Raw genomic sequence first — 22,607 nt, 5'->3', positions numbered from 1 at the left:
GGAGTTCCACAGGTTGACTGTGTGCTGAGTGAAGAACTACTTCCTTTTATTTGTTTTAAACGTGCTACCCATTCATTTCATTTTGTGGCCCCATGTTCTTATATTATGGGAACAAGTAAATAACTTTTTCCTTATTCACTTTCTCCACCCCACTCATGATTTTATAGACCTCTATCATATCCCCCCTTAGTCTCCACTTTTCCAAGCTGAAAAGTCCCAGCCTCTTTAATCTCTCCTCATATGGAACCCTTTCCAAACCCCTAATCATTTCAGTTGTCCTTTTCTGAACCTTTTCTAATGCCAGTATATCTTTTTTGAGATGAGGGGACCACATCTGTACGCAGTAGTCAAGATGTGGGCGTATCATGGATTTATATAAGGGCAATAAGATATTCTCCGTCTTATTCTCTAGCCCTTTTTTATGATTCCTAACATCCCGTTTGCTTTTTTGATTTCCGCTGCACACTGCGTGGACAACTTCAGAGAACTGTCCACGATGACTCCCAAGATCTTTCTCCTGATTAGTTGTAGCTAAATTAGCCCCCATCATATTGTATGTATAGTTGGGGTTATTTTTGCATTGTGCATTACTTTACATTTATCCACATTAAATTTCATTTGCCATTTTGTTGCCCAATCACTTAGTTTTCTGAGAGCTTTTTGAAGTTCTTCGCAGTCTGCTTTGGTCTTAATTTTCTTGAGCATTTTAGTATCATCCTCAAACTTTGCCATCTCATTGTTTACCCTTTTCTCCAGATCATTTATGAATGGGTTGAATAGGGTTGGTCCTAGGACTGACCCTTGGGGAACACCACTAGTTACCCCTGTTCATTTTATTCCTATCCTTTGTTCCCTGTCTTTTAACCAGTTCTCAATCCATGAAAAGATCTTCCCTCTTATCCCATGACAACTTAATTTCCCTGCTTGTACTCTGCTGTCTTGCCCCCTCTCTCCCCAGAAATGTCCCTGTGCCCAGGGAGTACAAGGAAACTCCAGGGCAATCCCGGCCAAGAGCTCTGGCCCAGGGCTAATGGCAGTACTTGCTGTGCCCTGACAGGTCTTCCTCGACTGGTACGAGAAGTTCCAGGAGCGGCTCAGTAAGAAAGTGGTCTTGTTGACGGGGGAGACCAGCACGGATCTCAAGCTGCTGGGCAAGGGCAACATCATCATCAGCACCCCCGAGAAATGGGACATCCTGTCCCGGCGCTGGAAGCAGCGCAAGAACGTCCAGAACGTCAACCTCTTCATTGTGGACGAAGTGCACCTCATCGGGGGCGAGAATGGGGTAGGAGGCCGAGGGGGCTGGGCTGTCTTGGCGCGCTGGGGGAGGCCTGCTGGCTCCTTTACCTCAGCCCAAAGCAGTGCCCAGGGAAAGGGGTCGGGGGGAGCTATACCACTGAAGTGGCTAATCTCATCCCTGCTGCATGATGTACCTGGGGCAAAAAACTGTTCCAGGGCTGCCCCCTGGACTGCAGTCCTGCTGGGAGCGTACCCCTGGGCCCTGGCACTTAAAGGACGTCAGCTACAGGATTAAGTGGGGGGGCAAGATAGGGTCTGGAGATGGGTGGGATGGATGGCCCTCCCCACTGGAAGTCCTGCAGCTGGCTCAGAGCCGAGAAGGAGGTGGGGCTCTCCACAGAGGCCATGGGAGCCCGGGATGGCAGAGGTGCTGGCCTGCTGCCCTTCTGCAGCCCTGATGGTCATCGCTGAGCAGCTGCTTGGTGCAGGGGCTGGGAAGAGGGCTCAGGCTGATGGGCTGTTCTCCCCCTCCCCCCCCGCCGCACCTGTAACCTGCCCTCGTGTCCATCCGCAGCCCGTGCTGGAGGTGATCTGTTCCCGGATGCGCTACATCTCCTCCCAGATCGAGCGGCCCATCCGCATCGTGGCCCTGAGCTCCTCGCTGTCAAACGCGAAGGATGTCGCTCACTGGCTGGGCTGCAGCGCCACGTCGACCTTCAACTTCCACCCCAACGTGCGCCCTGTGCCCCTGGAGCTGCACATTCAGGTAGGGACCTGGGAGGAGCCCCTCACCCCAGGGCTTTGGTCGGGGGCTTCACCATTCACTGCCGGCTCCTCTCTTCTACTCAGGGCTTCAACATCAGCCACACACAGACCCGCCTGCTGTCCATGGCCAAGCCGGTCTATCATGCCATCATGAAGCACTCCCCCAAAAAGCCGGTCATTGTCTTTGTCCCGTCACGCAAGCAGACGCGCCTCACGGCCATAGACATCCTCACCACCTGTGCCTCCGATGTCCAGAGGCAGAGGTACTAGGTCTGGGTGTGGGGCGGGGGAGGACTGGGCGGGCATTTGGGGTTTTCTCCCTCGTCCCTTCTCTGACCCTTCCCAGTGGAGATGCCCAGGGGGGCGAGGAGAACGTGCCCTGGATGAGACCAAAGTAAGCTGCTGATCACCTGTGGTCACTGGACGTGCTGAGATCCGCCCTGTAGGGGTGTGTTAATCAGTCCCACTGGCCTGACAATTCCTCTTAGAGCCACTGTCTCCCTGGCCTCCACCTGCATGTTCAGCCCCAGAGCTTCACCTTTCCTCTCTGTGCCAGACTCCTGTGTGCTGTTAAAAAGCCACTGTGTTCCATCCCAGAGGTGGCTGCCTTTCAGGCTGGGTTAAGTGACCCGTGTGTGTGTGTGTGTCATCTAACTTCCCAGGGGTCGCAGAGCTAGGCACTGAGACCCTGTGAGGCGGGCACTATAAAACAAGGGTGTGTTACGTTAGACCCACTGTATCGACAGGGAAATTGAGGCATAGCAGTGAAATGATGTAATGTGGGTCCGTAGTCAGTAGCTGAGCCAGCACCAGAACCCAGGTGTCCTGGCTCTTGGTCCCCTGCTCTAAAGGCTGCAGCTCCGAGCGAGGGGAGGGAAACCAGCAGTCCAGGCCCTGCTGCCTGCTCTAGCCATTGATCCCACTGAAGGGGCTGAGGACTTAGTGCCAATGTGTGAGCGCTGCTTCGGAGCGCACAGGAACAGTTCTGGGGCGGGCAGGGCTCTTCGCAGGGCCCTGATGGCTCCTCCCCGCAGGTTCCTGCACTGCACAGAGAAGGACTTGGGGCCGTATCTGGACAAGCTGAGCGACGGCACCCTGAAGGAGACGCTGCTCAATGGTGTTGGCTACCTGCACGAGGGGCTGACAGCCATGGAACGGCGCGTGGTGGAGCAGCTGTTTGGCTCTGGTAACGGGAGCGAGGGCGGGGTGTGAGCCGCCACACGTTGCTAATGTCCCCACCTTGGAGCGGGGCTAAGGAGGCCTGGAGGGGGTGGCCTGCCAAAGCCACAATGGGATCCTGGGAGTCTGGATCCCACTGCCTCCTCTTTGTAACCTATTGCCTAGTGACAGCTTTACCCCCAGACCAAGTGGGGCTGGCCAGCTGGGCTTGGGCGGAGCTCTGTACACAGCACTGGCCCAGGGGGCTCATGCTGCTTGCAGGGGACAGTGAGGGGCCGCTGCTCAGAGCACAGGCTGCCGCTGGGCCTGAGAGAAGGGCCCATGTCAAGTCCCCGGCCCTGATCCCCAATGGGTGCTCCGCTGGCATGGCTTGCTTCCCCCATGCCCAGGGTTTGCTTGTGAAACATCCGGCAGCTTTCTGCTGACTGTTCCTTGCTCGCCCACAGGCGCTGTCCAGGTGGTGGTAGCCTCTCGGAGCCTGTGCTGGGGCATGAACGTAGCCGCTCACCTGGTGATCATCATGGACACTCAGTACTATAACGGCAAGATCCATGCGTGAGTATCCCTGAGCACACCTGGGAGGAGACCTCCCCCCACCCCCAGCGCCTGGGGCAGTGCTGTGGCAGTAGGCAGGTGGAGGAGGGAGTGGCTAGCGAATGGGGATTGTTCTGAAGGTGCCCCGCCCTGCTCTGGCAGTCAGGGGTGTGTCCGGCTCACTGCTGGGACGCTCTCTGCTTTGTCTCAGGTATGTGGATTACCCCATCTACGATGTGCTGCAGATGGTGGGCCATGCCAATCGCCCCCTGCAAGATGACGAGGGGCGCTGCGTTATTATGTGCCAGGGATCCAAGAAGGTGAGTGAAGCGAGGGGCGCGTGTGTGTGGTTTGTACCTTTCGGCCCGGGCATGGATTTCCTATCCCAGCTCTGGTCAGATTGGCCCAAATCTCCATCTTGGGAACAGGCTAACTTGGCTCAAATGCTGCAGTGGGCAAACACCATGCCCTGCGACAGCACCTCTGCTCCCCCAGCATTTTACAAACCAGACCTCTGCTGTCATTTTGGGGTGCAATGGACAGCCTGGCTTAGGACAGGTGCACCATAGTCCCACTGGAGATGGAAAATAATTCCCCAGATGGCACTGAACCCTGCATTCCTAACACCTTCCCCCCTTCTGACTTGTTTCCTGGGGCTTCCCCTGCAGTTGGAGGTGGCCCATGGGGGCTGGTGCACAGTCTGCAGCTCCTCGTTCGAAATCGGTGCACGAGGTACTGGAGCTCTCCAGGACCTGGATGGCTGTGCTGCTCCTTTGTGCCTCTGACGAGGGATGCTCTGTGGGATGGGGTCAGAGGTGAAATAAGCCGGTCTGGTCCGGTACAGCGTACCAGCAAGAGCCAGTACACCGCCGACTGTACCGGCAAGGGGCAGCTTCCCCAGGCCGGCGATTTAAAGGGCCTGGGGCTCCCGGCAGCAGCTGGAAACCCCGGGTAGCCGTGGTGTCTGGGAGCTGGGGCTCCGGTGGTGATTTAAAGGGCCCGGGGCTCCAGGCCGCCACTACCGCAGCGGAGTCCCTGGCCCTTTAAATTGCTGCCAGAGCCCTGGGGTAGCGGCTGCTTGGGGCTCCAGCGGTGATTTAAAGGGCCTGGGGATGTAAAGGCCCCACCTCTTCCGGTTGAGACCCCGCCGCCCTGCTCTGGTGTACTGGTAAGTCCTTCAAGTTGCTTTTACCTCTGGGTGGGGTGCATATGTCCAAAGTGGAAGGGGTCACTTTTTCCTGAGTTTCACGCCTGCTTTGTGTGGTTCCATTCTCCCTGCTGCAGGATTTCTTCAAGAAGTTCCTGTACGAGCCCCTTCCAGTGGAATCGCACCTGGATCACTGCATGCATGACCACTTCAATGCTGAGATTGTCACCAAGACCATCGAGAATAAGCAGGATGCTGTGGACTACCTCACCTGGACCTTCCTGTACCGCAGGATGACCCAGAACCCCAACTACTACAATCTGCAAGGTGAGCCGCGCGAGATGGAGGAAGCCGACGGTGTTGGGATAGGGGGGTAATGAGCCTCTGGACAGCTGGCATGTTCAGCACTCATCCCTTCTCTCCGACTGGCTTAGGCCCTGGTGACAGGGCAGCCTGGCTGTGCCCCAAGGATTGCAAAGCCCCTCTGCTCTGCTGCTTTATCTGATCTGCCTCTTGTGTTTGCAGGGGTGTCTCACAGACACCTGTCAGACCACCTGTCCGAGCTGGTGGAGCAGACCCTCAGTGACCTGGAGCAGTCCAAGTGCATCAGCATCGAGGACGAGATGGACGTGGCGCCCCTCAATCTGGGGATGATCGCAGCCTATTACTACATTAACTACACCACCATTGGTAAGGACCCATCTGGGAGGGCAGCCAGGCCACACACATTGCTGCTCCTGGCATGAAGGGGAGGGCAGTGAACTCATCTCCTCCAGTGTAGCCATCAGCTTGGGGGCAAGGGGGTGTGTGTTGGCCTGTCAGCCCTGCAGTGCACCCGTCCTAGTGGGCAGGGTCACAGCTGGGGCGGGCCGTGCTCTCGCTAATGCTGCAAAGAAAGATCTGCTCTTGGGACACTTGATTCTGTGCCTCTAAGCCAGCCCAGCAGCAGATGGATCTATTCCCAGACACTGGGGTCATCTCCCGCTGCCGGACGCCCCCTGACCCCTCTCCCTGCCTCGGCTTCCCTAGAGCTCTTCAGCATGTCTCTGAATGCCAAGACCAAGGTGCGAGGGCTGATTGAAATAATTTCCAACGCTGCTGAGTACGAGAACATCCCCATCAGGCACCACGAGGATAACCTCCTGCGGCAGGTGAGTGCCGGGCTCCATGCCCACCGGCGCAAGGTTCGGGGATAGCAGCTTAGATTCTAGGTCTGACCTAGATCGGTGACTAGCCGCTCACTCGGACGCTTGAACAAACGGGCTGTCCCAGACCATCCAGGGGCAGCTGTCTGCGTTGATGCGGACCCTGTTATCTGGGGCTGCTGTGTTGCTGTGACTGTCAGCTCCTACGTTAGTTAGATCATTCTCAGACTAGTTGCTGGGGTATTCAGGAGCGTCTCTGGGGATCGGCTCCTCTGGGTGAGGTGCAGTGGGTTATGTAGCCTTCTCAGCGGTAGGATACAGCCCAGGGGAGGCTGGATCTAGCTGTTACAGCACTGGATGATGGATATAGGCTGTGCCAGGCTCTCTGCTTCGAATGACCGAAGTGCCAACTTGGCTTCTCTCTCTCTCTCCCCAGCTGGCACAGAAAGTCCCTCATAAACTGAATAACCCCAAGTTCAACGACCCCCATGTCAAGACCAACCTGCTGCTGCAGGCACACCTGTCCCGCATGCAGCTGAGCGCCGAGCTGCAGTCCGACACGGAGGAGATCCTCAGCAAGGTACGGGGGGAGGCGGTGCCCACAGTGCTTGAGGGGGAGTGGGCCGTCGGGGCTGTTTCAGAGCTTAGAATTGAGTTGAGTGCTCAGGCTCATAACTACCTGCTTCCTGGGGTGGGGAGGAGCTTCCTCCACTGGGCGCGTGGCTGGCATGTGCAGAAGGGCCGAGCTAGCTGAAGAGCCTCCCCTGAGGAGGCTGTCAGCTGTCTGTGTCCCTGTACTGCACGCCTCACCATTCCCCGGCGTGACGGCTCTCTCCCCGCCCAGGCGATTCGCCTGATCCAGGCCTGCGTGGATGTCCTGTCTAGCAACGGCTGGCTCAGCCCGGCCCTGGCGGCCATGGAGCTGGCCCAGATGGTTACCCAGGCCATGTGGTCGAAGGACTCTTATCTGAAGCAGCTGCCGCACTTCACTTCGGAGCACATCAAGCGCTGTACGGACAAGGTGAGAGCGGGGGGGAGGGGGGCTGGGGAGTTCTGGCTGTAGGCACCCCAGAGCCTGGCTAGATGCAGACGCCTGCTCTTGGTTTTTTTGAAATGGGTTGAACGTTTTTTGCAGCCCCGGCTGCGTTTCAGCCGGTACTGGGATAACCCCTTACCCGTGTCGCTCCAGCCCTGGCCTGTTCGGGTGGAGAGCACCAGGCTCTTGTTGCTGGTGCCAAAGGCTGTAGTTGAAGCCAGGTGCTGGCTCCCTGCCTGGTGTAGGGAGCTGGTGCAGGCTGGGTTCTTGGCACTGCAGGGAGTGCAGGGTTTGCTCAGTGCCTGCACTGTGTGCGCTTCATTGCAGGGGGTGGAGAGCGTGTTCGACATCATGGAAATGGAGGACGAGGACCGCAATGGCCTGCTGCAGCTCTCGGATGCCCAGATCACTGATGTGGCCCGTTTCTGCAACCGATACCCTAACATTGAGCTCTCCTACGAGGTGGTGGAGAAGGAGTGTATCCGCAGGTGAGCTGGGAGGTGCCGAGCAGTGTGCAGAGCTGTCTGCGGCGTGTGCCGGGGAAGGAATAGGCAGTGCCGTTGGCATCCCTGGGTGCAGAATCCAGGCGCTGGGGAGGCAGCGGGACCTTGCTTACCTCTTGTTTCTGTCTGCAGCGGAGGGCCAGTGGTGGTGCTGGTACAGCTGGAGCGAGAGGAGGAGGTCACGGGACCTGTCATTGCTCCCCTCTTCCCCCAGGTATGTTGGCTTGCTCGCAGAGGGGACTGCTGCCTTCATGGCTGTGACTGGCTGAGCCACCCGACGACTAGAATGGGTCTGTCCCAGGGGGTCCCCCATAGACTCCCTGGACCAGAGCGGACCAGGGTTCCTGAGCCAGCCCGGGAAGCCCTCGCTGGCTGGCATGCTGGGAGAGCTGCGGTGTCCAGCCCTCGAGCAGGATGATGGTCGCTAGGCTCCTCGCTGGCCAGCGCGGAGGGGAGGTGGAACATAGCCAGGGGAGCTCCTCCCTCCATTGCGGGCAGGGACTGTTAACCGCTGGTCGTTTCCTCTGCAGAAACGTGAGGAGGGCTGGTGGGTGGTGATCGGAGACTCCAAATCCAACAGCCTCATCTCCATCAAGCGGCTGACTCTGCAGCAGAAGGCCAAGGTGAGCGTGGAGGGAGGGGGACTTGGTGCAGCCCTGCTGCAGGGGCATTGGCACTTCTGGGCTGCCTGGCAGCAGGGTCCTTGGCAGTGGGCGTGTGCTAGATCAAACCAGCCTGTGGCATTCCACTGTCATTTCAGTGCCCCTGTGAAGGGCTGTCCTGCCCCCACGCTGTAGCACGCAGCACTCCAGGGCAAGCCCTCCTGGTACTCAGAGGAAGCCTGGCTTAGCGCCTGACACTCAGCACTGCGAGCGACTTGTACACACAGGCAGGGGAGGCATGACCTGAGAACGAGGGCGTCTTGGTTCTGCCACTACCTCAGTGTGGCCTTGGTCAAGTCACAACCCCCCTGCCTCAGTTTCCTCATTTCACCTGGGACTAATGCCCAGCTCACAGGGAGTGCTGATTCTGACCCAGAGGGGCCGGGTACATCGCTCCTACGCTAGCCACAAGATCTCTGAGCTGCCGGGGAAGCCCCCTGCCAGGGCTAGCTCCTCTGCTCAGCTACCAGCTCACAAACACCTTTGTCTGTTTAGGTGAAACTGGATTTTGTGGCCCCAGCCACAGGTGCCCACAACTACACCCTCTACTTCATGAGTGACGCCTACATGGGCTGTGACCAGGAGTATAAATTCAGCGTGGATGTGAAGGAGGCAGAGAGCGACAGCGACTCTGACTGAACCGGGCCTTAGCCAAAGCTGACCTGGGCCTCCCTGCCTGGTAGCCGAGACCTGGGCGCAGCTGAGGTGTCCCCAGTGGTTCCAAGGGAACAGTGTGTACAGCTCTGGCGTTTGTTTGAATGTGGGCAGCACTGGGCCCTTCCGGCAGTGTAGTGGGGCCGCCTGCTTCTGGGCTGGCTGCTGATCCAGCGTGCGGCGACCTGGCCCCTTTAAATCGTAACCTCCCCTCGCAGTTCTGCGCTGGCCTGGGGCCTGCCCCATTCCTTGCTGGGTAGCACCGGTGTGGACGGCCCGTGGCGCGTGCAGGAGACGCCGCATCTCGCGGAGCCTGTGTTTTAGATGTTGACACCTGTGGCTAAGCCGCAAAGCTTTGTACAGTGGTTTTAGAGGGGGGCTGGGCCAAGGGTCTTGGCCTCAATAAAGCGCTTTAGAAACAACCTCCCTGGCGTCCTGTGGAAGAAGCTTGCTGGGGGGTGAGGGGGGGGAACGTGTCTCATCTTGGATCGTTCCTCTGGAGCCTCCAAGCCCTCGCTGTTGGGAGGAATTCTGATTAGTGCACGGAGGGCGTGAGCGGCACGCCAGCCCCAGAGCTCTCCCATGTCCTGAGAGGCCCCTCTCCGCACATTCTCGGGGGGACTTGCTCATGCCTGAAGCTGAGTCTTTCCTTCCTCGGTGGTTCTGGCCCTGTGTCCGACTGTCTTCCAGCTGGGGACCAGAGACGTCCTCTCATTGAGTTCTGCGTTTCCTAGACCTATGGCAGCAGCTCCAGCCCTGCTCCCCTACCAGTGCTGGCTGCTGCTCGACTATCTGGAGTGAGACACCTGGGCTCTGTTCCTTGCTGTGCCACTGCTCTGCCTCATGTTCCCCATCTGTAAAACAGGGAGAACTTGCCTTTGCAAAGCACCGTAACCCAAAGGAACGCTGCCAGCTTGCGTCCTGTCCCTCCCACACCCAGCCTGAACTGCCGTCCCTGCTAGGAGTTGAGTTTAGTCCCTCTAAGAGTCTATTTTAAAGACACTAGCAGCATCTTGCGTTCAAGAACCTTGAGCACTCAAGGCTGAAAGCGGGTCTGGGTCCAAGCCCTGCTCCTAGCTGGAGTGCTGGCAGAGGCTGGCACTTAATTGCCCAAACGAACAAAAGTCCAACTCAGCCTGTTGATAACATTGTTTGGAAGACAGATGAGGCTGGCTAGATTGTCTGGGCTCCCACACCTGTGCTCAGGGCTCCTGGTGAAGTCACAGGATGATGCAACTAGGGCCATGCACACTCAGTAGCTTCTGAGCCTGGGTGCATTGCACAGCCCAGGGGCCCCCTTCCGCCCTGCCCTATGCCACTTGGCTTTGGCTGGGAGGTCAGGGTGTGAAATGCTAGTGGGAGGGTGGCTGAGCAGATTATGGTGGAAGGGGTTAATAGTGCCTGCAGCTGGCTCTCTGCTCTCCAGCCAGCTGTGCCTGTGCTTAACAGCTGCCCCCCCCCCCCCAGCCATGTTTTACTTTGGAGTTGAGCAGATGCAGCCAGCCAGCCTACTAAAGGTAGCCCAGGGAGGAAGTCCACTGAGATTGCTAGGGGGCTGTTATGCAGTGGAAGCAGTTTCATGACCCTAGCTGCCCCCAGGCTGAGTCCCTGTGTGACAGTTTTGGCCAGGTCAGGCCAGGGAAAATGAAGCAGGTGACATCACTCCATCAGCTTCAGCTAACTCCTGCTTTGGACCGGGAGGCTTAGGGTCCTGCTCTCCCTTTGTATCCTTCCCTTCCTGTCTGTGGCAGTCAGCCTGAGCAGGCCTTGACTTTATCTTTTGCAATAATGCTGGGAGCCCATGTCCAGGGGGCAGCTAAATGCCAGGTCTTGGCAGGGCTAAGATGCCCATGTTTCTCCAGCAGTAAGGTTGCAAGTAAAGCTGCATTGTCTCTCTTCTGTCCCCTTAAGGAACCAGGGTCAGACTCTGGCCCTTGAAGCTCTCTTCCTTTTCCCTCCAAAAGCACAGTTAGTTTTTAGCAGGTTCTCCCTCCCCAGCCTCTAAAGCTAAAGGGAAAGTTCAGGTGGACTGGTTAAAATGAAAGCTTGACTTACATTACAGTTCAGAGGTTTAACTTTTTCTGTTGCTTTAATGAAAGGTTAGAGTTCCAGGGGCATCACCAGCAACAATTTGCCATGAAAGCCAGGACCATCCTGAAGTGCTTAATGTAATAGTGGGCAAAGGTTTTATCAGCTTGTGCCTTGTTGGGACCAAGACACCCCCCTCCCCCCCAATCATGAACCAGAGAGATACAGCCCTGCTCTGGGAGGCTCCTAGAAGCCACTTCAGCAACCTCATTTCCAGCCAGACTCGCCCAAGACACTGCTTGGCCCAGGGCCTGCTGGAGATGTCCAGCTCTAAGCCCAATTGATACCACAGCAGGGGAATAAAGCAAAGCCAGGATTTGTGGGGACAGCACATGATTATTTATTAGTACTCTTCAATCACAGATTGACAGGGCAGCAGGCAGCCCCTCCACCCCACCTTGGGTCTAGAACAGCCCCAACCATAACTGATTGTACATGGCCCCTGTCAGTGAAACCCTCAACTAGGAAATGCCCATTTCCCATGTAACGGCCAGAACAGGGACCAGCTCCAGAACTGGTCCTGGCACCTTTCAGGGAGTTGCACTATTGCAAAGAGCCACATGCTGAAGCATCCTGCCAGTCTAGTAGCAGCTCCAGGAAGGCACTTATGCTGGGTCCCTTTACAAGTGCTAATGCCCCGTTACCATCCACTGAGACCTAGGCAAAGCCAGTCCCTAGGGAAGCTGTTTGACACCTGTCCCATTCCCCCCCCCCCCAAAATCTACCTTTAAGACACTAGTTTAGCAGTAACTTGGGTAAGCTTCACAATGATGCCCCGGCGATCCACGTGCTGGAGCAGTCAGGGGGGAAGTGGCTGCTCAGAACATTAGCCCTCCCACCAGGTAACAGCTGCTGCTGCACACACCAGCCCTGGGCCCACAGCATGGGGAGGGAGGTGGGTGTGAGCTGCACTGCTGGGATTCTCAGCAAACCTCTGGCCGCTGGTACTTCCAAAATGCCATTTCTCCATCATCACTGCATGACGCCAGCAGCCCTGGCTCCTTGGGATTCCAGGCCACACAGTTCACGTCCTGGGAGTGAGCCCTGGGCATGTGGGCTGTCAGTGCGAAGGTGGGCTGCTGGGGATTCGAGAGCGGCTCTTCCTCAAATATGCGGATAGCATCATCACCGCAGGCAGTAGCCAATGCCCCTGTCAGGCGACACCTGCAGCAAATAGAGGGCAGCGAGTGAGCAGAGATGATTCTCTCTCTGCACGTTGCTGCAGCGTGATGGGGGGAGATGGTGAAGCCAAGCCAGTCCCTGCCCCGAGGAGTGCAGACAGCCATGACCAACCCCAGGGGAGCAGGGATCCAAGGGGGTTGGGGGAGCGCAAAGAGGCTGCTTGGGGCAGCGGTGCTGAGAAGCTGGTAAAGGCCTGGAGGAAGGAGAGAAGCAGTGGAATGAGCCCTGCATTAGGCCACTGCACATAGTTACCACCCTCAACCGGGACAGGCTTAGTGGAGCCAGTTTCCTTCTGAGAGCCTCGGAGGCTCCTTGAAAAGTGGGGTTTGGAACAGTGAAGGCAGTTGATGCCAGATGGAACCTGCACTGGGGACCAGATAATTCATATTCCTGGGGGACTCTGCACTAAATAATTCCAAATTATGCATATTTTATGTCAAAATAACAGCACACAATCATGCCAGTTTCAATTATTTTGGTGATTTGTTTCAAAACACCTGTCAGCAACAACAAAAGAGACTCCCCCAGGAGTAGGGAGCTAAACCCCTACAACAACCAGTTATGTTTTTGTTGGATGCCCAGTCTGGGTGTGTTACACCTGGCAGCTGGGCCCAGCTTGGGGGAGAACCCTGCCCCTCCACTCTTTCAGTCAATTCTCGGTTTTTTCACCTTGGCCCCTAGGGTTACCATATTTCAAGTTCCCCACAGATGACACTACCGGCTGGAGTGGGAGCTGGAGGTGTGTGTGTGTGTACTGGGAGGGGGTATTTGAGGGGTACTGGAGGGGGCTGTGTGGGCCCCCCCAGCCCAGAAACCTGTACCCCTTGACCCCCAGAGCCCAGCCACAGGGTACCCCCCTGGCTCAAACACCCAGGCCCCCCTCTCTCCCTCCCGAGCCCAGCTGCAGGCTCCACTCCATGTAGGTTCGTTAAGGTCCTGCTGGGCAGGCACAACCTGTAACTGCTGATAGCAGGAGGGCACAATGTAAAGGTTCGGACACCCCCAGAACAGCTCATGTCCGACCCCCCCGGCATCCCCCTCCTTACCCTCAGTCTCCCTTCCCAGAAAGCAGCAGCCCCTCCCTGCAGCTCACAGCTGTTGCTCCTGCCTCTCCCCATGAGGCGCAGTTTGTTGGCCTCCAGCAGCTGCCGTGCAGGAAGGGGGCCCAGCCGCACTACGTGACTGAGCGGGGCTGGCACACCCAGGAGCCACAACCTGCCCGCGCAGTGCGAGCTGGGGAACCAGCGGCTCCTAGAGGCAGCCAGCCGCTCCAGTTCTGCAGGAAAAAATGAAATTTTGCGCAGAACATTAATTCTGTGCAAGTTCTGCACTGGAAAGTGGCGCAGAATCCCCCAGGAGTAAACTCCGGTCTCTCCACTGCACTAAGTCAGCGCTATTTTAAACATCTGACAGTGGGGGGCTGATCATTCCTGCCTCTGCCCCACCGCTAGATGGGAGGGGTCCTGGGCTGGAAGCAACTGGAGTCCTGAGTGCTGGAGGACATAACGGTTCAGCAGCAATATGCTCTTGCTTGGCGACCTCCAGCTCCATGAGGGACCCCAGAACTGGAGCCCCTCCTGGCCTAGCAAATTGGTGGTGATGTGGGCACTAACCACTGTACTAACTCAATCATGGCCCCACTACATGGGTGGTGGCCAGACCCCAAAATTCCCATCATGCTTCAATGACAGGAGTGATGTGAAACAGCATCTGGCAGGCAGGGACTCAGCTGCATCAGTCTCAACCACTGCGTGGCCTGCAGTCCCAGCGCCCTGGGAGTGGTTCTCACACAAGCATTCGGGAGTCCCTGCAGGACAAACTCCTCCCACCACAGAGTGTGGACTGGACTGAGTGTTCACAAGCCCTGGCTCACCATGCCACGTCGTAAATGGTCCTGGTGTGGAAGCCAGACAGGGTGCAGATGCATTTCCAGCTGGGGTCGGCACCGCTGCAGACCACCCCTGCAATAAGCCAGACAACAGTCAGAGCAGTTCTGTCTGCGGAGCATGCAGCAGAGTCCCAGAGGTGTGAGCGGCACTTGCTCCCAGGTTCCAGTTCTGGACCAGGAAGGGAAGACGTTCGGTCACACTAGCACTGCGCCAGGGCCTGGTGGCTAGGGACAGTGCAGTCTTTGTTACAGCACATGGGGAAAGTCTGCCTGGACTCTGGGGCAACGAACGCTGGACCATCGGGGCACCCGCTCTAGGGGAGGTTTGTAGCTCTGGCACCAAGCATCCCAGTGGCACCAAGTGAATGTAAAGCAGCAGGTGTCACTGTGACGAAGTGGGAATTTTCCCTTCTTAGCTTGTACTATGGGAATTTTACCGTTTTGCATGAGTACTGTGTGTGCCTCAGTTTCCCTGTGCGCTGAACCAGTGCCTAGGTGGTGGGAAAAAGGGTGTGTGACTTTTGCTGAGACCCTCGGGGGCAGGTGAGGATGCGACTAGGTGAAGACTAGGTGATACTTTGCCTGGGAAGCAAGACAAAGACCAGAAGGAGGAGCAAAGGGGGGTGTCTGAGGTTGGGTCGCTGGAAGCGGGCAGTCTGCTTGGGGGGACTGGAGCGGGGAGTCCAGGGTGTCTGGCCCCGAATTCCCCCAAGGTGGAGTAGGCTGAAAGTCACTGATTTTTGTGCTAACAAGTTCTGTTCTACGCTGTGTTCCTGTCGACTAATAAATCTGTTTTATGCTGGTTGAGATGAGTCACGTCTGACTGCAGAGTTGGGGTGCAGGGCCCTCTGGCTTCCCCAGGAGCCCCACAAGGGCAGACTCACTGCAGGAAGCACATGGTGTGGAAAGGGATGCTGACTGCTCCAAGGTCAGATCCAGGAAGGCTGAAGCTGTGTAAGCTTCTTGCCCTGGCAACAGTATGCTCAGAGAGAGGAGGCTCCCCCAGAGTCCTGACTGGCTTCATACAGAGTAGGTCCAGAGCACTGGCCAGGTGACTCTGTGACAGTCACAGATTTGGCTGCTCCAAAAGGAGGGGCGAGATGAGCAAAGCACAGGTAGGTTTCCTTGGAGGCTGGTCTGCTACCCCAATAGGCACAGGTGCCAGTTGGGCCTGACTCAGAGATGCAGAGGGTTTGGGTTACCTGTGCCAGGGTGTTTGCGCACAGGCAGAGGTGTCAGGGGGAAGCTGGCACAGCACCTTTTAAGTTGTTTGTCAGACTAGCCAGGGCTATTTGTCCCTTGCTCTCAATCAGCTTCACCCAGACCAATGCTACATATGAAGGGGAGTGAGTCTAATGGTTAGAGCAGGGGACATGGAGTCCAGAGTCCTGCTTTCTATTCTTAGCTCTGCCATCAATTCCTTGCGTGACCTTGGGCACATCCTCTCCCCTTTCCGCAGCTGTATATATTAGGGACAGTACCGACGCACCACTCTCTCTCTAGTGCTCCTGTCTCCCGGGATGGCAGTGGGGTAGGAGTGGCTCCTGGGATAGCAGACTCTACCCCCAGCTTGCCCTGCTCACCTTGCTCATTGCCTGGTTTGTACTGGTGCCAGATGCGCACTGTCTTGTCATCGCTGCAGGAGGCCAGGCGCTCCCCACTCTGGTCGAAGGCTAGGCTCCACACAGTGGACTCATGTCCCTCCAGTGTGGCACAGCACACCCAGTCATCCTCCTCTTCGCGGTACAGCTTCACTGTGTCGTCATAGCTGGCTGATGCCAGCAGCTGATGGGGAAAGAGGGGGGACATAAATGAGCTCTGGAGCAGGAGAACCAGGATGGGGGGCAGCACACAGGACCTTGCACACCCACCGAAAACATGGCCTTTAGATTCCCCCAGGCTGGAAGGAGAGAGACAGGCTAAGGGGAACACAGTCTTGGGGAGCCAAGCCTGAAGCCCTCTTTCCTCCCAGAACAGCGGAGCTCCCTGTAGGGCAGGGTTGCCCTCCACTTGCAGGGTTGGCGGATCTGTATGCCTCTTGCTCAGGGAGTTGGGTGAAAGGGAGCCAGTCAGTTGATCACCTTTGTGCCTCTGGGCTCTGCTCAGAGTCAGACCCAGTGGATTCCTCTTCCAGTTCTAGCTGCACCACCAACTCCCACCACCTTTGGCACCTGCTTAGTATCACAGCAATGACGGGCACAGCCCCAGGACAGCAGATGTTTGGAGTACTGAAGACCTGGGTGGGAGGGCATGAAGGGGCTAGGGAGGCCTGTGGTGCCATTGGGGAGAGCCCTCACCTCCTGGTTGGGATGCCAGACCACGTGCTTGACATCCTGCGTGTGGGCATTCAGGACACTCACACACTCGTATTCGTCCTCTTCGTCCACTGTGAGAGAGAGAAGGGGTTGTGGGTGAACGCAGTCAGGGACTCTGCCCAGCACCCTTCTGCATCCCTGTGACTGCCCAACAGAGGGGCAAAGGGGAAGCCTTGGCTCTGAAGGACCCGACCTGAATGGGTCAGCACCGATAACAGGGTTGCCCCTTAGTCCTTCAGCCGCCCCTTCCCAGACCCACCTGTTCTGCCCACCTCTCTCCCATGATCCTCCAGGTCTCATGTCCCAGCCTCCCACCCATGGTCCCACCTCATGTTTCTTGACACACCTGGTGTGACAGAGGTTCATCAGAGTCAATGGTTCACTGTTTTTGACAAGTCACTCATGTCTCAGACCTGACAAACTCTCTATTCCCAATACACCATGTCCATGGTATATCATGGTAGCATGTGAGGTCTCTACTGAAAGCTTGTAATTTATTGATACTCATTACACGATGTACATACGGGCAATAGTTAAGGAATAATAGAACTATATTGAAATTTGTGATTTGTGGTCTTGGAGTAAAAGTCAGCCGCCAGGGAATCGTGCGTCTCGGTAACAGCCCATTCCAGCAGACAGGACGCCGTCACCCCTCCCTGCCTGGTTGGCTGGTGATGTAATACAAGGGTCAATTGTCTACCCTTGCCCCCTCCCAGATCAATCAAGGGAAAAGCATCGAAGTCAATTGCAATCAAAATCATGTGGAGGGAAAAAGAAAACCTTTAACACACAGGGGAACACCTCAGCTGTGAACAGAGACCAAAGACCAATTCAGTAGGAAAGACACTCTGCATTCATTCACTGAGGAGCCATCTTGAAGAGCAGGAGTGTTATGAATATTTGGATCCTGGCTCCTGGGAAGCAGCCAGGTCTGCCAGAGACTAAACTTTGGGGGAAACCTCCCTTATTTGCTAGGAAAGGAATCTGTTAATAAATGTAGGCCCTAGTGCACTGTTTATAATTTTGGTTTTATTGTAACCATTTGTTTCCACCGCTCGGCTTTGTGTCTGGTGGAATCTTTACTCTTAAATAAACCTTCTTTTGTTTTATTAGAAGTGTTCACAAGGGCTCTAGTGTTGTACAGGAGTGGTGATTTAAGGTCTAACTGGGGTACCCTGCTCCTTTGGGGGCAAAAGTTACAGGATTTCTGTGAGTAACCAGTGTCAGAGGCTGGATATCAGAGGAAAACTTCAAAGGGACTTAGGGACTGGGGTGCACCTCTTGTTAATCTCAAGGCAGATTGTTAACCTAGCCCAGAGGAGAGACAGCGGCCGAAAGACTGGTGGTGTCCGGGAGCGAACATCCAGGCACCATGGGCAAGGCTCCCACAAGCTGGAGGTATGGGGTAACAAGGTGCCCCTCAGTCCTGAGAACCATCAAACCTGGTTCCTCACATATCTCCCAGGGTGCTTCTGGTCCCCCCACCCCTCAGACCTGTCTCTCACCTTCCCAGACCCAGACGCTCTTGTCTCGGCTGCCGGTGGCCAGGAGGCTGCCGGATGGGGCCCAGGATACGGACTTCACCTCATTCTCATGTCCCTCCAGGGTGGTCACACACTGTCAGAGGGAGAGAAGGAGCTTGTGCTTAAGCCAGCCCCAGGGAGGGAGGAGCCTCATGCTCCCAGTGCCCCCATTGGTCCAGGGAAGCCCTTGGGCCAACCAGAGGGAGCAGGAGGAGAGACAATTGACTCACTGAAAACAGAACAAGGAGGGCTCAGACACCCCCCTCCCCCCAAAGTGATTAGGAGCCCCAGCAGCTGGGGACAGAGAGAACCCTTCCTCCCAGGAACAGCTGCAGCCAGGAATTCAAACAGGCTCTGTGGGAAGGCTCAATGCAGCTCCACGTGCCACATCCCCTGCTGTAACTCCATCACACTTGGTTCCACATGCACCCAACTGCAACTCCATGCCTTGTAAGGACGCTGTCCCCGGAGGTACTGGGCCAGTCATCAGCGTGGGGAATCCCCAACTGGAAACTCTTTACGAATATATGTTCCCATTTCAACCCAGGCCCTAGAGATCTCCCCGCAGGCTCTTGCTCACGAGAACAAGGGACACTCAATGGAACTGAAAGAGGACAAGTTCAAAAGTGATCAAAGGATAAGTTGTTTCACACAAGCAGTGATTAGCCCGCAAAACACCCTGTTATGGGATACCCCTGAGGCCATGAGCATTGCTTAGTTCTAAGAGGTTTCAGAGTAGCAGCCATGTTAGTCTGTATTTGCAAAAAAGAAAAGGAGGACTTGTGGCACATTAGAGACTAACAAATTTATTTGAGCATAAATAATAAATTTGTTAGTCTCTAAGGTGCCACAAGTACTCCTTTTCTTTTTAGTTCTAAGAGAGACTGGACATTTATATGAAGAACAAGATTATCCAGCATTAGAATAGTTAATACTCATGCCCCCCCCCCCCCTTCAGGGCTTATCCAGTTATTATGAGAGGTTAGGACAGGGGTGGGCAAACTACGACTCAGGGGCCACATCCGGACCTCCAGACATTTTCATCCTGCCCTTGAGCTCTAGCTGGGCAGTGGGGTCCAGGGCTTGCCTCGCTCTGGCGCTCCAGCCACGGAGCAGGGTCAGGGGCTTGCCCCACTCCAGGCAGCTCCCGAAAACAGCAGCATGTCCCCCCTCTGGCTCCTACACGTAGGGGCAGTCAGTGGGTGCCGCATGCTGCCCCCACAGCTCCCACAGGCCGGGAACTGCAGCCAACGGGAGCTGCAGGAGCAGCGCCTGTGGATAGGGCAGCATGCAGTCACCTGGCCTCGCCTCCGCATAGGACCTGGAGCCCCCGCTGTTTCTGGAACATGCTGCTGTTTCTGGGAGCTGCATGAGGTAAGCGCCGCCTAGAGCCTGCACCCCTGACTCCCTCCCGTGCCCCAACCCCCTTCCCAGATCCCCCTCCGACCTTCCTAACCCCTCTGTTCCAGCCCGGAGCAACCTCCTGCACCCCCAACACCAGCCCAGAGCCCCCACACCTCCCTCCAACCCCCTGCCCCAGCCCAGAGCTGCCTCCTGCACCCTGAACTCCTAATTTCTGGCCCCACCCAGAGCCCACACCTCCAGTCAGAGCCCTCACCCCAACCCCCAATTTTGTGCGTATTCATGGCTTGCCATACAATTTCCATACCCAGATGTGGCCCTGAGGACAAAAAGTTTGACCACCCCGGGTTAGGATGAGACCGTCATAGGGGCCAGATCATCTCCCATCTGCTTCTGCAGGGCTCTTGCACCTTCTGCTTAAGCAGCTGGGGCTGGTTCCTGACAGAGATGGAATCCAGTGGACTGGGGTTTGTCCACTTTGGCATCTCTGTATCTCTAACGAGGGGACATCTATGGGACTGAGACAGCATGGGATATGTCCATACCCAATTATGAACTCCATGTTGTACTGTGTGCCAAACAAGTCTAAACTGGCCTGAGGATAGCCCAGAGTACTGTATTTCAGACAGCACCTCACCTAGGAAAGGGGCTTGATGCCAGAACTGGACAAATAACTGATTTTTCAGCTTGCTGCAGTTCTAACAAATTGGAAAAAAACCTGTTAGTTTGGGCCACACTAAATCTGAAATTTTTGCAAGATTCCAGCAAATTGAAAAAGTGAACAGAAATCCTTTAACCATTTTGTTCAACCGAAAACAAACCGTTTTGATTCGCAGCACTTTTTCACATACCACCACCACCACCGAGCTCTAAAATAGTGCTTTTCATCAGCAGAGCTCAGAGCATTTCACAACCTTTAATGTATTTCTCATCATTCCTCAACAGCCCTGCAAAAGAAATGAAGGCCTAGGTATACAAAGTGGGGTGGGGTGTGTGTATGGATGTTGGTGGTTCTGTACCACTTTGTACAAAATATTCAGTCAATGGCCCAGAGTGAGAAAGATCTTGGTGATCAGGGTACCCACTTGGGTGGCAGGACACCCACCCTGCTCCAATGACTAGTTATCCACAACGCAAGAACTTTAACAGGCGAGACAGAAAGAGATCCACAGCCCAGTGGCTAGGGCACTCACACCAAACAGAGCAGGGAACTGAATTTAGAGGAGACCACCCCTGCAATGGTGGCATTAGAGGGGAGGACCCTAACCATTGCCTAAAGCTTACAAGGGACGCAGCACCTCCTCCAGTTTGGTGAATAGCGCCTACATCTCAAAGTTTTTGAGCTGGAACTATTTGTGAATTTGTGTCAAATTCATGAATCATTTCGGGTCAAGTTACACTAAATTTTCAGTGAATAAACGTGCTCAGCTCTCCCCGACATCTCACTGATGGATGATCACTATGCAGACAGACAGAAATCTGGGGCCATGCACTGCATCTGCAGGAGGCACAGTAGCAAGGGGGGCGGGGGGGAGGAGGAAGAAGGTGTGTTCTGCTGCTCACTGGGCTCTGTTGATACTTCTGGAGGGCACTCAGATCAGGCCCTGATACCAGCACTGACTCCACAAGCATCCTCCGCACTCAGCCTTGTGGAGACAGCCTTACCTCAAACTCATCCTGGCTCTTCTTCCATATACAAGTGGTGGCATCAAAGCTGGCTGAAGCCAGGTAGCTCCCACACGGGGACCAGGAGACCTTCCGGATGGTCCTCTGGTGCCCCTCGCCCAGCACAGACTTGCACACCCAGCCATCCCCTAGGGCAGAGGACAAGAGAGAGGTGAGTGAAGCGTGGGGGGCTTGGCAGCCAGAGCTCCCTTCCCAGCCCAGCTCACAAATAGCTTTGCCTATGGCCAAGGCACAACGTGAGGCAGCAGCCTGTGGCCAGAGGGGCTCCCAGGACCCAGGAGACTTCAAGAGCAGCTGGGATTTCACCTTCCTGGGACAGAGCCGCATCCCCACCCAGCAGCTAACAGCACAGGCCCAACCTGGAAGCGGCTCCTACCCTCCTTGCCCCAGATGCGGACGCTGCGGTCGCCCCCGCAGGAGGCCAGCAGGGTCCCCGAGGGGTCCCAGGCCAGGAACCAGCAGCGAGAGTCAGGGTGGGCTGGGATCCGGGCGAGCAGCGACAGCGAGTCCTTCATCCCGACGGTGGGTCTGGAACAGCCTCCCTGTGGAGCGGAGCAGAGCTTAGCCCAGAATGCCCAGGCCTACCGCTCTCCGCCCAACCACCCCCGCCCCTGGGCCCCCTCACCTCGACAGCCCCCCCGGCCCCCCCTCACCTCGACAGCCCCCCTGCCCTGCCCCCGGGCCCCCCTCACCTCGACAGCCCCCCCGGGCCCCCCTCACCTCGACAGCCCCCCTGCCCTGCCCCCGGGCCCCCCTCACCTCAACAGCCCCCCCGCCCCGCCCCCGGGCCCCCCTCACCTCGACAGCCCCCCCGCCCCGCCCCCGGGCCCCCCTCACCTCGACAGCCCCCCCGCCCCGCCCCGCCCCGCCCCCGGGCCCCCCTCACCTCGACAGCCCCCCCGCCCCGCCCCGCCCCGCCCCCGGGCCCCCCTCACCTCGACAGCCCCCCCGCCCCGCCCCGCCCCGCCCCCGGGCCCCCCTCACCTCGACAGCCCCCCCGCCCCGCCCCGCCCCGCCCCCGGGCCCCCCTCACCTCGACAGCCCCCCGCCCCGCCCCCGGGCCCCCCTCACCTCGACAGCCCCCCCGCCCCGCCAACAACCCCCCCGGGCCCCCCTCACCTCGACAGCCCCCCCGCCCCGCCCCCGGGCCCCCCTCACCTCGACAGCCCCCCCGCCCCGCCAACAGCCCCCCCGGGCCCCCCTCACCTCGACAGCCCCCCCGCCCCGCCCCCGGGCCCCCCTCACCTCGACAGCCCCCCCGCCCCGCCAACAGCCCCCCCGGCCGCTCCCCTCACCTCGACCGCTCCCCCGCCTCCGGCCAGGCCCAGCTCGCGCCAACCCGCCTGCGGCGCGCGACGCGGCCCCACGGAAGGCGCCCGACTAACGGGCCCCCCCCACTCGACTCCCAGGCCGCCTGGCGGGCGCGTGACGCCCTTCGGCGCGTGACGTAGCATGTACGCCGCTGTCGGCTGGGGAGGCGGAAGCGGAAGCGGAAGTTCGGGCGGCGGCGGCGGCTCGGGCTTTGCCTCGCGGCTGCAGGGGCCGGTCGCTACTCGAGGGACTCCGGAAGTGCGGACCGCAGTGAGAACTGTGGCGAGAGACCCTCCCGGGCCTGGGCTTCCCTGACTTGAGGGGGAGGCGAAACCGTCACCTCGGTATCCCCCCCACCGCGCCCCTCCGCACAGGGACTCCCCCCCCG

General features: G+C 57.3%; 2 protein-coding genes across 3 annotated transcripts in view; one reads left to right on the top strand and one right to left on the bottom strand.

Annotated features, from left to right (window-relative positions):
* SNRNP200 (small nuclear ribonucleoprotein U5 subunit 200) overlaps positions 1-9,286 on the top strand; it is a 40,784-nt gene extending 31,498 nt beyond the window's left edge. The window contains exons 31-45 of the mRNA XM_038384579.2: positions 1,058-1,285; positions 1,814-2,005; positions 2,089-2,267; positions 3,039-3,190; positions 3,630-3,738; positions 3,929-4,037; positions 5,002-5,191; positions 5,390-5,554; positions 5,894-6,015; positions 6,446-6,589; positions 6,854-7,030; positions 7,373-7,533; positions 7,681-7,762; positions 8,079-8,171; positions 8,706-9,286. Of these exons, the coding sequence (XP_038240507.1) occupies positions 1,058-1,285; positions 1,814-2,005; positions 2,089-2,267; positions 3,039-3,190; positions 3,630-3,738; positions 3,929-4,037; positions 5,002-5,191; positions 5,390-5,554; positions 5,894-6,015; positions 6,446-6,589; positions 6,854-7,030; positions 7,373-7,533; positions 7,681-7,762; positions 8,079-8,171; positions 8,706-8,849 (2,247 nt within the window). The 3' untranslated portion in view covers positions 8,850-9,286. The remainder of the gene's footprint in view (positions 1-1,057; positions 1,286-1,813; positions 2,006-2,088; positions 2,268-3,038; positions 3,191-3,629; positions 3,739-3,928; positions 4,038-5,001; positions 5,192-5,389; positions 5,555-5,893; positions 6,016-6,445; positions 6,590-6,853; positions 7,031-7,372; positions 7,534-7,680; positions 7,763-8,078; positions 8,172-8,705) is intronic.
* Positions 9,287-11,273: 1,987 nt separating this feature from the next.
* On the bottom strand, positions 11,274-22,555 carry CIAO1 (cytosolic iron-sulfur assembly component 1). Of its 2 annotated transcripts, none has more exons than XM_043503178.1 (8): positions 22,252-22,555; positions 21,285-21,450; positions 20,888-21,036; positions 17,843-17,954; positions 16,320-16,408; positions 15,606-15,807; positions 14,008-14,095; positions 11,274-12,116 (listed from the first exon to the last, which is right to left on the bottom strand). In XM_043503178.1, exons 1-8 carry the CDS (start codon positions 22,360-22,362, stop codon positions 11,876-11,878), a joined length of 1,158 nt encoding a protein of 385 aa, XP_043359113.1. In that variant the 5' UTR covers positions 22,363-22,555; the 3' UTR covers positions 11,274-11,875. The 2 variants fall into 2 exon arrangements, with proteins under 2 accessions (XP_043359113.1, XP_038240508.1); XM_038384580.2 differs by having other exon boundaries at positions 22,204-22,379.
* Positions 22,556-22,607: the final 52 nt, after the last annotated feature.

Source organism: Dermochelys coriacea, chromosome 26 (genome assembly GCF_009764565.3).
Source record: "Dermochelys coriacea isolate rDerCor1 chromosome 26, rDerCor1.pri.v4, whole genome shotgun sequence".
NCBI lineage: Eukaryota > Metazoa > Chordata > Testudines > Dermochelyidae > Dermochelys > Dermochelys coriacea.
The sequence above is the reverse complement of the archived record's forward strand: the minus strand, read 5'-3'. Positions and strand labels throughout refer to the sequence as shown.